We start from the raw sequence: 13,923 nt of genomic DNA, 5'->3' as shown, positions 1-13,923 counted from the left end.
ATTATCTAACCTAAGGGGAAATTTGGTTCTTGTGATGCAATATTGGCTTTTTGGCTCTCCTATCCTTATTTTTTCACCTAATTCTAGAATATTTATACACAATGTGTATTAATATGTATTGCTTTTATATCATAAATATGATATAGATACCTCTGGTAGATTTTGTGCAAAAATAATTTTTTGGTGATGAAAAAGAAATTTCAAAATCACGCTATAAAATCATAACTAATAGTAGTATGCTGATATTGTTTTGATCAGAGGTAAAAGACATAACCAACAAATGTAACTATCAGCATACATGCAATCTAAGTTATAACAATTTCATCACACCACAAAATAATATATTTTTTATTTGATATTTTGAGTTTTAAAATCTATCTTGAATTTAATAGAACGGATTTGATCACGACCATGGTCACATTTGTAACGATGAGGCTGATGATAATTTTGCTGCTAGAATTTTTAAAATCAGTCAATTAATGAAAAAGTTATTCAACAATATATGCACAAAAAGAGAAAGTTTGGAAAAATGCATTTTCCTGTGAACATCTTCAATATGCCCATATAATTCACTCTAACATGCACAAAATACAAATATTTACTCACATAATCCTTTGACATCTTCTTGGAGTGTGGTAGTGGTTATTTAGATAGTATGAGGTCATGGATAGCATATAAAAAGTGCCTACACAAGGTGAGTTTTCCCTTGTCTGGTAGGCTTCTAGCTCCTGGTCCCATTTTTATGATATTAATATGACTTTATAACATATTAATTTGACTTTATCACATATAATGGATATATCTACTATATCCATTATGAAAATAACATTATCGGAGCCAACCCACCTCACTATAGCCAGGTAGAATCTATTTTGAAGTTACTACTCATTACTTCTGAGGTAACTGTTTCCACACTCACACTTCATACGACTGACCAATTTTTTGTAACCTTTCCGATGATATCACTACCAGAGAACCATCATCACTCATTTGGTAGGCCAGCCTCTCCTGTTTCTATAGCATACTTCAGACATGTTTTTTTTATGTGGAGATTGGAGGAAGACGAAGTGGCTGATTTACATGTCTCCTCAGTCCTCCACCTTTTCAAGGCTCTCTGGCAACTTATTTCACTCTTTACCTTTCTTTTAGCATTTACACGTGACATTGTCAATTTTAGGATACAAAAAGTGTGCGACAAGTTGATGGAGATCGCACTGTGGGGTGGTGGTCTGGGGGGTGAACATGGTAACGCTACTGGGTTTCCCTCCAAGTTACAGGCTCTTTCAAAACTATTGTACTGCTTCATCAGAAAACAAATTAAAAAAACAGTAAAAAAACAAGCAAAAGGAATGTAAGAAAATCAAAGCCTAAGTGATAAAGGGGGCATGGCACAAGCTCAGGCATTTAAAGGTCCAGCCCTTTAAACTGAGAAATGCATCTCGCACCTGGCAAACACTTCCCACAGAGTGACAATGTTAAATGCCAAATATCATATTTTCAAGAATTTTCAACCGAATTTCCCCCCTAAGCTAAGCTAGATTTGGTTAGGTAATGCTAGATTAGATTAATGTCCTTAAGGAGGCATAGGCAATATATTTCTGGAGATTTTCCATATTGTGTGTGTGTGTGTGTGTATATATATATATATATATATATATATATATATATATATATATATATATATATATATATATATTTTTTTTTTTTTTTTTTTTTCCCCATAGCCTATAGTGCCTGTAGGTACATGTATATTTGAAGAGTATGGGGAGAAACATCTAGCTTCCACCCATTAGTGACACAGGCAATTTTATTTATAGTGGAATCCATATTAGGGTCTATATCACCACCCAAGCACATCTTTGGTATAAGGCAATTACACCTCCACCTAGAACCTGGCTATCATGGTGACATGTAGGTAACTCTAAACCACTCAAGAAATTTATCTATCTGTCTAGCTATCTATCTATCTATCTATCTATCTATATATCTATCTATCTATCAACCTATATATATATACATATATATGTATATATATATATATATATATATATATATATATATATATATATATATATATATATATATATATATATAGTGGTACCTTGAGATACGAAACTTTCTGTATACAAAAATTTCATTTTATGAAATGATATGCGAAGATTTTTTTGCTTCATATTACGAAAAATTACTCAGCATACGAAAGATACAAAACAAAACTCGAAATTCCTGTGTGCAGAAAATTTTAAAATCCTCGCCATTTAGAAACTGAAAAAAAAAAAAAAAAATAAATAAATAAATAAAAAATAAATAAAATAAAATTAATAAAAAAAAAATAAATAAAAAAAAAAAAATAAATAAAAAAATAAGATAAATAAATACTGAATTTTATGGCTTGCAAGACGCTGCATCTTGGAAGACGCACCCTAATAGTTGAAAGAAATTTCCAAGAAAGAAAAAGTCATTCATACAAGAACGCATTCACCATACACCCGACCACTGAACACAAAAACATCAGAAGCAAGGAGTCTGCAAGACACTATTGTTTCACCACTCATTACAAATTTGCTGGAGCACTCACCACAAATATAAAACTTTGTAAATAAAAACACCATTGGTAAATACGTATACACAGTGAAGCAATCCATCTCTTGTTTCAGTGGCGAGCGACGGCATGTATTGGACGTATTGTTTACATTACAGAATCACTTGTCCGATTGCTGAAACTGAACGCGTCAGTGCTGCAGCTCGTATTTATTTGATTTTTGCAATCGTGCTTCACAGGCTTTATCTTTGTGAATATAATTCACAAGTGGAGTTTTGACTCTTGCTTGAATGAGTAAGCCATTTGGATGTTTTGTTAATAAAAGTATAAAGGCACCTGGCATGTGTGTGCGTTCGTGTGCATGTACGTACGTGTGTGTGTTGCTATGAGACGAGGGAGTGGGCCATTTTCTCACACACCGAGTAGGCTACAGGAAGGATTATGGTATTGGAAATACTTGTAACAGCTAAGTACTGAGTTTACATAATATAAAAGGCTGAATCAAATAGTACTTAAGCTAACATCATAATTTAATGACTCAACACAAATCCAGGTCACTATCAGTCAAGTGTCCAAGCTCACTTGTGGTTGGGTGTTGCCTTACAATACAACATTCATCTTAGAAAGTTGCACTAGTATTTTTCAGGGTATTTTTTTGGCAAAAAAGTGTGTCTTGTAAGCCATAAAATACGGTAATAATTTTAAGTGTTTCGTAAAGTTAAGTGTTAATGTTTCCTGCCATTTTCTATATTTTCTGCCATTTACCTTCCTCCTCTGCTGCCACTTTCGCTTTCGGATATCGCCTCATGCGAAAGGCAAGATTCCACATTTTCGTATAATTTTCGTATTATTATTTTTTTATTTATTAATGTATAATGTTCTATTATCTACTTCATTTACAGGTATTAATGGTTAGGTTAGGATTCAAATGTGTTTGGCTCTTTGGCTCTTATTTCATTCTGGTTTTACCCTTATTATAAAATTTAATGTGGTGTTTTCCTAGAGCTTGGAACAAATTAGGCAATTTACATGTAAAACGTGACTCTATACGAAAAAAATCATGATACGAAAGCCACTCCGGAACGAACTAATTTCGTATCTCGAGATACCACTGTATATATATATATATATATATATATATATATATATATATATATATATATATATATATATATATATATATATATACATACATACATACATACATATATATATATATATATATATATATATATATATATATATATATATATATATATATATATACAGTGGAGACTCAATAATTGAATTTAAATAATTTGAAATGGCTGTTCGAGTACCAAAAAGTTTGATTATAGACACTTATAAATCAAGTACTTTGTTCTAGTCTTAGCAAAACCTGAAGTTTATAGAAATTTCAATGTAATCTTTTTTTATAATTTGGTTTGTACATATCGTAAGTGAAGGCTGGTGATGGATAACATAGAAGAGGACAGGAGAAGCATGGGGAGGAAGAGTGAGGTCATCAGAGGACAAGTCACCATCCATGAAAATGTCTTTGTAACTTTTCTCCTGGTGTGATTCCTATACACCCACTATTGCTCGCTAACACTTGCAGTCTCACTAGGTTCCTTATTTTTACTACTAATAAGCCTCTTTGGTGGTATTACAAGTTTGCAAATGAAAACTACCAACAGAACACAGAAGCATGTTGTTTTTTTCAAGGCTGCAACAGTCCCTCTTTTGACCCCTAAAATACCATCTTTCAAGCTGAAATAAAAGCTTTTGCCTTCACATAATAGAACACATGTACAAAACAGACCAATAAACAGTAAACAAAGCTAATAAGACATGATATAAAGGCTGTAACTCCCGTTTTTCCCACCCGTTTCCCTCGCCCAATTTCGTCCTTGCCACCACCACCATTGTCCTTAACCCCACCGATACCACCTGTTGTGCTGGTAGAGGCCATGTTGGTGGTAAATCGCCAGAATTTGTTCCCATGCTAGCAGAACACAGACTAGCACAAACAAAATGGCTGAAGGGGACTCTCACACTGCATTCTGATAGGTTTAGAGAGAGGTCTGACGTCACCGGGGAGCTGTGTGGTTCACTGTGCAGCCGTCAGGGGACCGCCAAGTTTGAATTAAAATCGCCAAGCATGCACTCAGTGGTCTGTGGCCACCTTACCGCCAAAAGTGAATTTCGCAAAGCTGAGATTCGCCAACTGTGGGAGCTTACTGTATATATATACACTGCTGGTCTGAGCGGAAGGCGCAAAAGGGACAACAACTTCCACGCTGACCAAATTTCATTCATCCCTTCTTAACTCCTAAACATATGTATGTTGCTATCTGACAACTCTACAGCTCTAGTTGTCAAAGTAGATGATATGTTTCCTTAGTCAACATTCGTCTGTGGTTCATGTGATTGCATTTGAATTTTCTTTCACCCTCCCTCACGGGCCCTTCTTGTGGATGCGTGAGCTTACCATTGTGCCATTACTACCTATTATGGGACCTAGGAAACTAATTAGTAAGGCCCAAATCTCCGTCATTTGTGCCTCTGTGAGGGAGAATAAGTCAAATCAAGAAACTGCCGCGAACACTGGCAAAGGTCTCAGAATTGTTCAACGTTGGACCAAAATTTATCATGAGGGAGGAAGAGACGTTTCGCCACCACCTTACAAGCCTGAAGGGCGTAAGTGCAGTGTAAGCCAGAGAAATCTGAACATAATTCGAAGACAGCTTTAGGCCAACCCTCTCATACACAGCAAGGAACTTTAGGCTAGGAACCCTCTGTGCTGGGTGGGGTGAGTGAAAGGAGTGTGCAGAGATATGTGAAAGGCGACATGGGATAACGGAGTTGCCGCGCAGTTTCAAAACCTTGCTTCAGTCATGTTTACCTTAACAGTAGGCTTGCAGTTTGTGTCTCAGCACAAAGATGCGAACCTAGGTAAGTGTCGTAGGGTACGTTCGTTGGTCAGATGAGGCAATCTTTCAGATTACAGACAACCACAGAAACTGTGTGTATCGCAGACCCGGTAGTAACCATCACGATCCACGCTACACAACACACACATATCCAGATTCTTTGATGGTGTGGGGTTGTTTTTCTTACTATGGTCTTGAAAAATTAGTGTTTTTGCCTAAGAATGTTCGTATGAACCAAAATAACTACTTTGAAATCATTCTAGATGAGTTAGATGAGTGTACGGAAAAGTGCAATGCTGATACCTTCATGCAAGATGATGCACCGTGCCATATTGCTAAGTTAATTGTTGACTGGTTTGATTTCTGCAATGTCAGCCTTTTAAAACCTTGCCCTGCAAGTTCCCCAGACCTTAACCTTACAAAAAATCCCTGGGCATACATAAAACTGAAGCTAAAGGAGAGATATACCTCCTCCCTCACACGCCTCAAAGCCACTATTCAGGACATATGGGACAATATTGACGCTCAGTATCTCCCCGACGTGGGTGATTCACTTCCCAGGAGACTCAAAACGTCAAGAAGGCACGAGGGTACCCTATCAATCACTAGTTTAGGTAAATACTCTCATTAAAACATATTTTCTGTGTCATTAATCTCCTTCTTAAAGTGTCACAGGTACCGCACCTTCCGCTCTGACCAGCAGTGTATATGTATACAGTAAGGTCTCGGTTTACGTTAGAGTTACATTCCTGAAACATGACGCAAGTTGATTTTGTACATAACTCGAGTTTCCTACATTTCAAAGCATATTATCGAGTTTTCAACCAATCATTGTTTATGGTCATTCAGGTAAGTTAAAGATTATATTGTTATATTATTTACAACTATGTAGGAATATGAAACACAAGCTTGTTTTTGTTGTTGATTAGGGCCACGAACGCGAAGGACTGCAGGTTGCTGAGAGGGGTGGATGCTTGAGGCTGCCAGGAAGGTGGGCAGATCGAATGTTGTGACGCCCAGGGCGAACAGCTGGGAGCGTAGTGCAGTGCGGTGGGAGTAGAAGCGTGGGCAGCGGGGCAGGAAATGCAATAGGAAAGGGCAATAGGGATCAGCATACAGGCGCAGACGGTGCAAGTGAGCTGCGAGTGTCGTGTGGCCCAGGCGAAGGCTCCAGAGTTGTTATTGTTGTGATGGGTGTGCGAGCTCTCAAGGTTGTCAACCTCCCCGTTGTCATGGTAACGGGCTTCCCATTTTCTTCTTCACTCCCTCACACACAGCTGCTGCCTCCCTTCACATGTCTTTTAATCATGTCCTCTTTTTCTTGTAGCGTAATGGTTTTCCTTTTCTTAGCATCACTGCTGTCACTAAGAAGTTTTCTCTTTGGTGCCATTGAGCAAGATACTAAGAACTTGAGTCAATAAACGTAGAAGTAGGATAACACTCTTGCCAGGGGCAACGGTGTGGCGGGTAACCACCAACAATAACAATAATTCTCGCGCTTTACGATTTATAAATTTTCAATTTTTTTAATTGCCTTATAGTGGACTGACGTAACTACGAGTTTGACGTAACTCAAGACCAACGTAACCCGAGACTTTAGTGTATATATATATATATATATATATATATATATATATATATATATATATATATATATATATATATATATATATATATATATATATATATACACACACACACACACAGTAATACTCCGCTTAACCCGCTAAGACCGATGGCCGCAAAATTCGCACCCTCCCATTACCGCAATTATCATAAAAAAATCAACTCTTATAAATTACTCTGGAAAAAAATCTGCTGTTAGTAGACATGACAATGCATCATCCTACAAGTTTTTATTGCTCTACTCACTATGGTTGTCTCAGAATAATAACCGATAATTGGAGAAGATTGTGGTAGCGGCAACTCGGGGGAGCTGCTTTTATGTGTATTCTTACATAATGTAAGGCACTGCTCATGTTTTTATGTGTTTTCACATGTTTTTCGTGTTTTCACTCATATTGGCTGATTATAGTTACGTATGTTTTTATCAAGCGTGGGTGACGATGTTGTCACAATAGCGGGGTCGGGATCTACCTCCAACCTGTGCACTTTCCGTCTTGTCCCGCCTTGTTGATCACTTTTATCACTAAACTTTAGCTTCCTCTTAGCACCAGTAGCCATAGTTGTAAATAATAGTTCCTTAAATAAGTAAATACGTAAATAATTATCACCGCGACACGACGCTCACGCACCTCACAGAAATTTGCGGGAGACTAGCTGGCTAGAGCCTAAAATTAGCAAGGTGGTCAAGCCCACCATCTATCTCTCTCTTACTTTCCTTCACCCCTTCTCTTCCCACCCACTTTCTCTTCAGCTAGCTACCTCCTCTCTTCACCCCCCTTTAAAAAAAAAAAAAAAAAAAAAAAAAAAAAACTGGCTAGAGCGGTGTGCTTCCTGGGAGCCGACAGTACTACCATAGGCCTACGTCATGACCAAATATAGCAGCGCTACCAATGCTAGCGCGGTTTTTTTTAGCGCTCAAAGTAGCTGCCCCATTTAAGGACTGTCGGAAGTGTGCAATGCAGCCCTATTTAAGGCCTGTCGGACTTTACGGGTTAACAAACGTTCGTCTAACGAATCTCTGGTTTAACGTACTATATAAAGTTAGACCAAAAAGTCCGCATAACGTACAACCACATCCATTTGGCAAATTTTCTGGGTTTGAATTTGCCAGTTGAAGGACCAAACGCAGCAGCTTCGCTGTGATTGGCTGGCTCCCCGCCTCTGTCTCTAGTGCTCCTGGAGCTGGATCCAAGATTCTTTAACAACGTCAGTGCAACCTCCTGCTGCGAAATGGCTTCTATGAACGCTTGGAGGGACAGTGACAAGCTTGCTATCAGGTTGCTCTGAGGTTGCTGGGAACATCACCTCTGGAGGTGGTGTTACTGTCTTATATATGCATTTATGTTCACAAAACAACATTTCTATTAGCATTTTACAAACCTTGCCCCCAAGAAAGGATTGTTTTGTAATGCATAAAGTGAAATCTTACATGGAATACCAAAAAATAAAACAGAGATAAGATTGGCCATAGACGAAGCGGAGACTTATGGCGACTCGGCTGCTTCTTCTTCTTCTTGTGACTCTTTTAGCCTGCGTGTTGTCTTTCACAACGATATTAAATTTATTTTTCCACTACTCTATTGCCTGCTATAATGCTATAATTTCATTAGTAATTCACTATCACTCAGTGCCACACAGTCGAGGTTATCCTCATGTCATGAGCGTATATAAATACTAAGATATGATATCCATTATAGCAGGCAATAGAGGAGTGGAAAAATAAATTTAATATCTTGGTGAGAGACAACATGCAGGCTAAAAGAGTTACAAGAAGAAGAAGAAGCGGCCGAGTCGCCATGAGTCTCTGCTTCGTCTGTGGCTGATCTTATCTCTGCTTTATTTTCTTGTATTCCGTGTGAGATTTCACTTTATGCATTACAAAACAATCCTTTCTTGGGGGCAAGGTTTGTAAAAAGCTAAAAGAAAAATGTAATTTTTATCTTAATCCATGTGGTATGTTGGGGACCAGCCCAGAACGCATCCCCCTATTTCAATTATTTCCTATGGGAAAATTACATCTGCTTAACGAATTTCTGCTCTATGAACAGCTTTGATATCACCTATCCTGTTCGTTAAGCACAGTATTCCTGTATACAGGCAACCCCCGCTTAATGAAGGTTCACACAACAAAATTTTGCTACAACGAAGGTTTAATTTTACTACCATCTGGTCATTTAACAAACACCAAACTCGCTTTAACAAAGTTTTATCCAAGTAATTTTTTCCAAGTTTGAAAGCCCCGCCATATCACGCAAGCTGACAGGCTTTTGAATACACCAGCGCCTCTCGTGGACAACACGCACACCACTCACTCCCCCCTGTTCAAAACAATAACTGCATCAGCAGCAGCTCATCTTCCCTCGCTCAACTTACCACCAAAACACCCTGCAATGTCGCCTAGCATTGCTAAGAAGACCAGGAAGTCTCTTACTCTTGAAGTGAAGCTGGATATTTTTCACAGACACGAGGCGAGAAAACTAATAGCAGTGCTTGCCACCATCTTGACTCCATCTACTGTCTCTACTATTTTCAAGTCAGCAGACTCTATTAAGAAGGCTGGTGAGACCGTATCTTCCTTGCAAGCTAAAAGAACCACCTGAACTCGTGACTCTACAATGGATAATGGAAATGTGGTACATAAGTTTTGTATGTGATACAATGATGCGCCCTTTGTTTACATTCCACAGGTTGCCAGTTAGTGTCTTTCCCATTTCACTCTACCTCCCTTCATAAATTTAAGATCATAAACATTATAAAGTTATGTACATACATACATTAGTGTACATTATAATGACTTAAATTGAAGTGCCTACATGTTTAACTTCATAATTTTTACTTTCATTAAACCTTTCACTGTACTATGATGCACTCTCACTTTGTTTACTCTCAATGGAAGTTCAAGTCAGGGGTTAAACTTGTTATAATCGGTCCACTTAACGAAATTTCGCTTAACGAAGGTTTTTTTTAGGAACGTAACCCGTTCGTTAAGCGGGGGTTGCCTATATATCTATATCTATCTATCTATCTATCTATCTATCTATCTATCTATCTATCTATATATATATATATATATATATATATATATATATATATATATATATATATATATATATATATATATATATATATATATATATATATATATATATATATATATATATATATATATATATATATATATATATATATATATATATATATATATATATATATACACAAACTCCCCTACTTACGAACATTCCATACATATGAACAAATTTTTGAAATACTTAAGTCCAAAAAATTGTTTGAAAGATGCTAGCAAACTTCAAATTTCCCGGGCGCGAATATAGTTCACGAGTCTGCCACGCTGTGGTGCTGCCCCGCTCACTCACCTGCCCTCCCGCCATAAACACGAAAGCATCTGTTCACTGTGTCCTCATGTACCGCCAATTTTTGTGCCATAATTCGCTTTACCTGTGCATCATTCCATAAAAAATGTCGAGTGTGAAGCGAAAAATAAACGGTGAAACCAGTGAAAGTGCCAAAAAACGTCAGGCTATAACTTTAGAGGTGAAAATGGACATCATAAAATGGCTTGAGAAAGGTGAGAAAATGTCTGATGTGGCATGAAAATTTAATATGAATTGGTCAACTGTAGGCACAATTATTAAGAACAAAGAAAAAATAGTGGAACACGTGAAATCTGTAGTGCCCATGCAATCAACCATCATATCGAAAAAGAGAGGGAAAGTGATTGAGGAGATGGAAAAACATCTCGGCGTCTGGTTCGAGGACTGCATCCAAAAATGGAAACATCTATGCCTTATGATGATTCAAGAGAAGGCCCTGAGTCTATTCAATGAACTGAAGGCTGAGTATGGTGAGGATGTATCATTCACTGCAAGTCATGGGTGGTTTAACTGCTTCAAGGCGCGCAATAACTTGCATGACGTGAAGGTGTCTGGTGAGGCGGCGAGTGCAGATGTTAAGGCAGCTGAGGAATTCCCAGGAAAACTAACAGAAATTATCTGCCAGGAGGCTACACACCACAACAGATTTTCAACGTGGATGAAACTGGCCTCTACTGGAAAAAAATGCCTGACTGAACCTACATCAGTAAGGAGGAAAAGACGATGCCTGGCTTCAAAGCTGCAAAGGACAGACTGACGCTACTGCTTGGTGGTAATGCCAGTGGTGATTTAAAATTAAAGCCCCTACTGGTGTACACCTTGGAAAACCCACGTGCCCTAAAAAATATTGCCAAGGCGTCTCTTCCAGTTGTGTGGAAGAGTAACCCTAAAGCTTGGGTCACACAGGCGATTTTTCAGGAGTGGTTTTATAATCAATTTATCCCTGAGGTGAAGAAGTATTGTCGGAGCAACTCCATTCCATTCAACGTCCTCCTGGTGCTGGATAACGCCCTTGGCCACCCATCTTACCTAGATGACTTTCACCCTAATGTCAAGGTTGTCTACCTGCCACCCAACACAACCTCCATTATACAACCTATGGACCAGGGAGTCATCGTAACATTCAAGAAATACTATCTAAGGTGCACTTTCCGCCAGGCACTGAAGGCAACAGACAAGACTGATATGACTCTGAGCGAATTTTGGAAGTCATATAACATCTACAATGCCATAAAAAACATTAATACCACCTGGCGGGAAGTTACAACCACCTGTATGAATGCTGTATGGAAAAAGCTCTGCCCTCAGGTTGTTCATGATTTCACTGGGTTTGAAAATATTCAGCAGGAGCAGGAGGAGGTTGTTGACAATTTAATCTCCATGAGTGAGAAACTGGAGCTAGAGCTGGAGGAGCAGGACTTCACAGAGTTCTTTGATGACCATGACAAGGAGCTGTCTAATGATGAACTACGAGAATTGGAGAAGCAGAGGAAGGAGGCAGAAGAGGCAGAGGAGGAAGAAGTGGAAATGCCACCAAAACATTTCCAAACTAAAAAGATGGCAGAAGCTTTTGCATTGATAGAGGCAGCCTTGGCAAATTTTGAAGAAGAGGACCCAAATGAAGAACGACATGCCAAGGTGTCAGCAGCTGTTCATGATGAATTTAAATGCTACCGCATCATATACGAGGAAAAAAAGAAGGCTGTGAGCAAGTCATCACTTCATTGGTTCTTCAAACGGGTAGATAAACGTGAGGCAACAGTACCATCCACTCCTCAGTCAGTGCCATCTACCCCTGAGCCAGTGTCATCTTCATCCTCTACCCACACGCCTGACGCTGACAGCGATGCTGACGACCCCTCCCCCATCTCGTAATCCCCTTCCTCGCCTGCCACTTCCTCCAACAAATCCAAGTGAACAAGGTAAATCTTACGAGTTTCCTCATTTTCATTTCAAGTATGCAATGTTTTCTGTTTTATATTTCATGTGAAATGCTTTCATGTATGTAACTGACATAGCCCTAACGTTAAAATGTGTAACGTGAGTCTGTAACCTAGCGGTAACCATGTCAGCTGTTTGACCCCGATATACAGACGCTTAGTCATCCCAGATTTATAGACACCTGTTCAACCCCCATTGATTGACGCCATGTTAATCTATCCATGTTTATCGATTTTTCTCAGTATAGTATGGTGTCATCCCCGGTCTAACGGGTAGGCTTCGTGTTGTGTGACGGCCCTGGTTGTGTTCTCCCTGCCCAGCTGACCACACACCATCTTATCTATCGGTTCGCCAGCCAATCACCACTACAATATATTTTCTTTTTAAATAAAGTATGTTTCTACATTAGTTGTATGAATCACCATCAAATAATATTAAAAGCATTACATATTACAGGTACTGTATAAGGTATGTCGTACTTATTGGGATTTATGTACAGGTATTCTTAATGTAAACAAAACTTTAAAACAATGGGAAAAAAGGCAATGGAGACCCGACTTTGGATATATGAACAAATGGAGTTACGAAAAGCCTCTCGGTCCCCATTATGTTCGTAAGTTGGGGAGTTTCTGTATATACAAACATACATATATATACACGTTATATAGGTATACACACACACACACACACACACACACACACACACACACACACACACACACACACACACATATATATATATATATATATATATATATATATATATATATATATATATATATATATAGCCGAAAACGCGATAGCCGAATTGAACAACTAATGGTGAAAATTGTTATTGGTACCGCAACCACAAATTTTATTCTTAATATCCCTCATTTTTACTTCTTTTTAAATTACTGTATAATCCATTGGTACCAATTAAAACATGTCAAGGTTATAACATAAAAAAAAAATTACATCAGCTCATTGTATTTACTAGAGATGTACCGATGCATCGGTATCGGTATCGGAATCGGCGGTATCGGCCCATTGTTTGGGTATCGGTATCGGCTTATTTTATGCCGATACTTACGATACCTAAAAGGAATTTACTACTTAGTGATATATTCGATCTAAGATAATGAATGATTACTGAGTAATTTACCTTTGCAAATGGCTTCAAAAAGCTTCTAGAATTGCTCCTATTTCACAAACGTTCTCAGAAGGACTTACAGCATCCCCCAAAACAAAGCCTCCCATCTGATAACGATCGCCGTCCACCAACTCATCCTGGTGTCCAGTGCAGTAATCACTATAAGTAGTAGTATCGGTATCGGTGGTATCGGTATCTGCCCAATTAGGTGGTATCGGTATTGGTATCGGAATCGGCCAAAATTCTGGTATCGGTTTTGGCCAATGAGCGCTCAGATACCTCATGACGTCATGGCTGGGCGCGCGATAGCAGGCATCTGAGGTCGCGATAATGAAATTTTAGCAGCTCTTCATGGGTGTATGATAGCAATACAACGCG

General features: G+C 38.4%; 1 protein-coding gene across 1 annotated transcript; it reads left to right on the top strand.

Moving 5' to 3' along the window:
- Positions 1–10,890: 10,890 nt before the first annotated feature.
- Positions 10,891–12,347, top strand: LOC123519794 (tigger transposable element-derived protein 1-like). Its single transcript, XM_045281312.1, has 3 exons — positions 10,891–11,178; positions 11,379–11,969; positions 12,057–12,347. Exons 1-3 carry the CDS (start codon positions 10,891–10,893, stop codon positions 12,345–12,347), a joined length of 1,170 nt encoding a protein of 389 aa, XP_045137247.1.
- The last annotated feature ends 1,576 nt before the right edge of the window (positions 12,348–13,923 follow it).

This window comes from Portunus trituberculatus, chromosome 46 (genome assembly GCF_017591435.1).
Source record: "Portunus trituberculatus isolate SZX2019 chromosome 46, ASM1759143v1, whole genome shotgun sequence".
Lineage (NCBI taxonomy): Eukaryota > Metazoa > Arthropoda > Malacostraca > Decapoda > Portunidae > Portunus > Portunus trituberculatus.
This window is presented reverse-complemented; position numbering and strand designations above follow the sequence as displayed.

Coding starts and splice junctions, on each gene's coding strand:
- LOC123519794 (XM_045281312.1), top strand. CDS start 10,891: ATGATTCAAGAGAAGGCCCTGAGTCTATTCAATGAACTGAAGGCTGAG. Junction 11,179..11,378: donor GCCTGACTGAACCTACATCA/GTAAGGAGGAAA, acceptor TGGGTCACACAG/GCGATTTTTCAGGAGTGGTT. Junction 11,970..12,056: donor TGGAGAAGCAGAGGAAGGAG/GCAGAAGAGGCA, acceptor GCATTGATAGAG/GCAGCCTTGGCAAATTTTGA.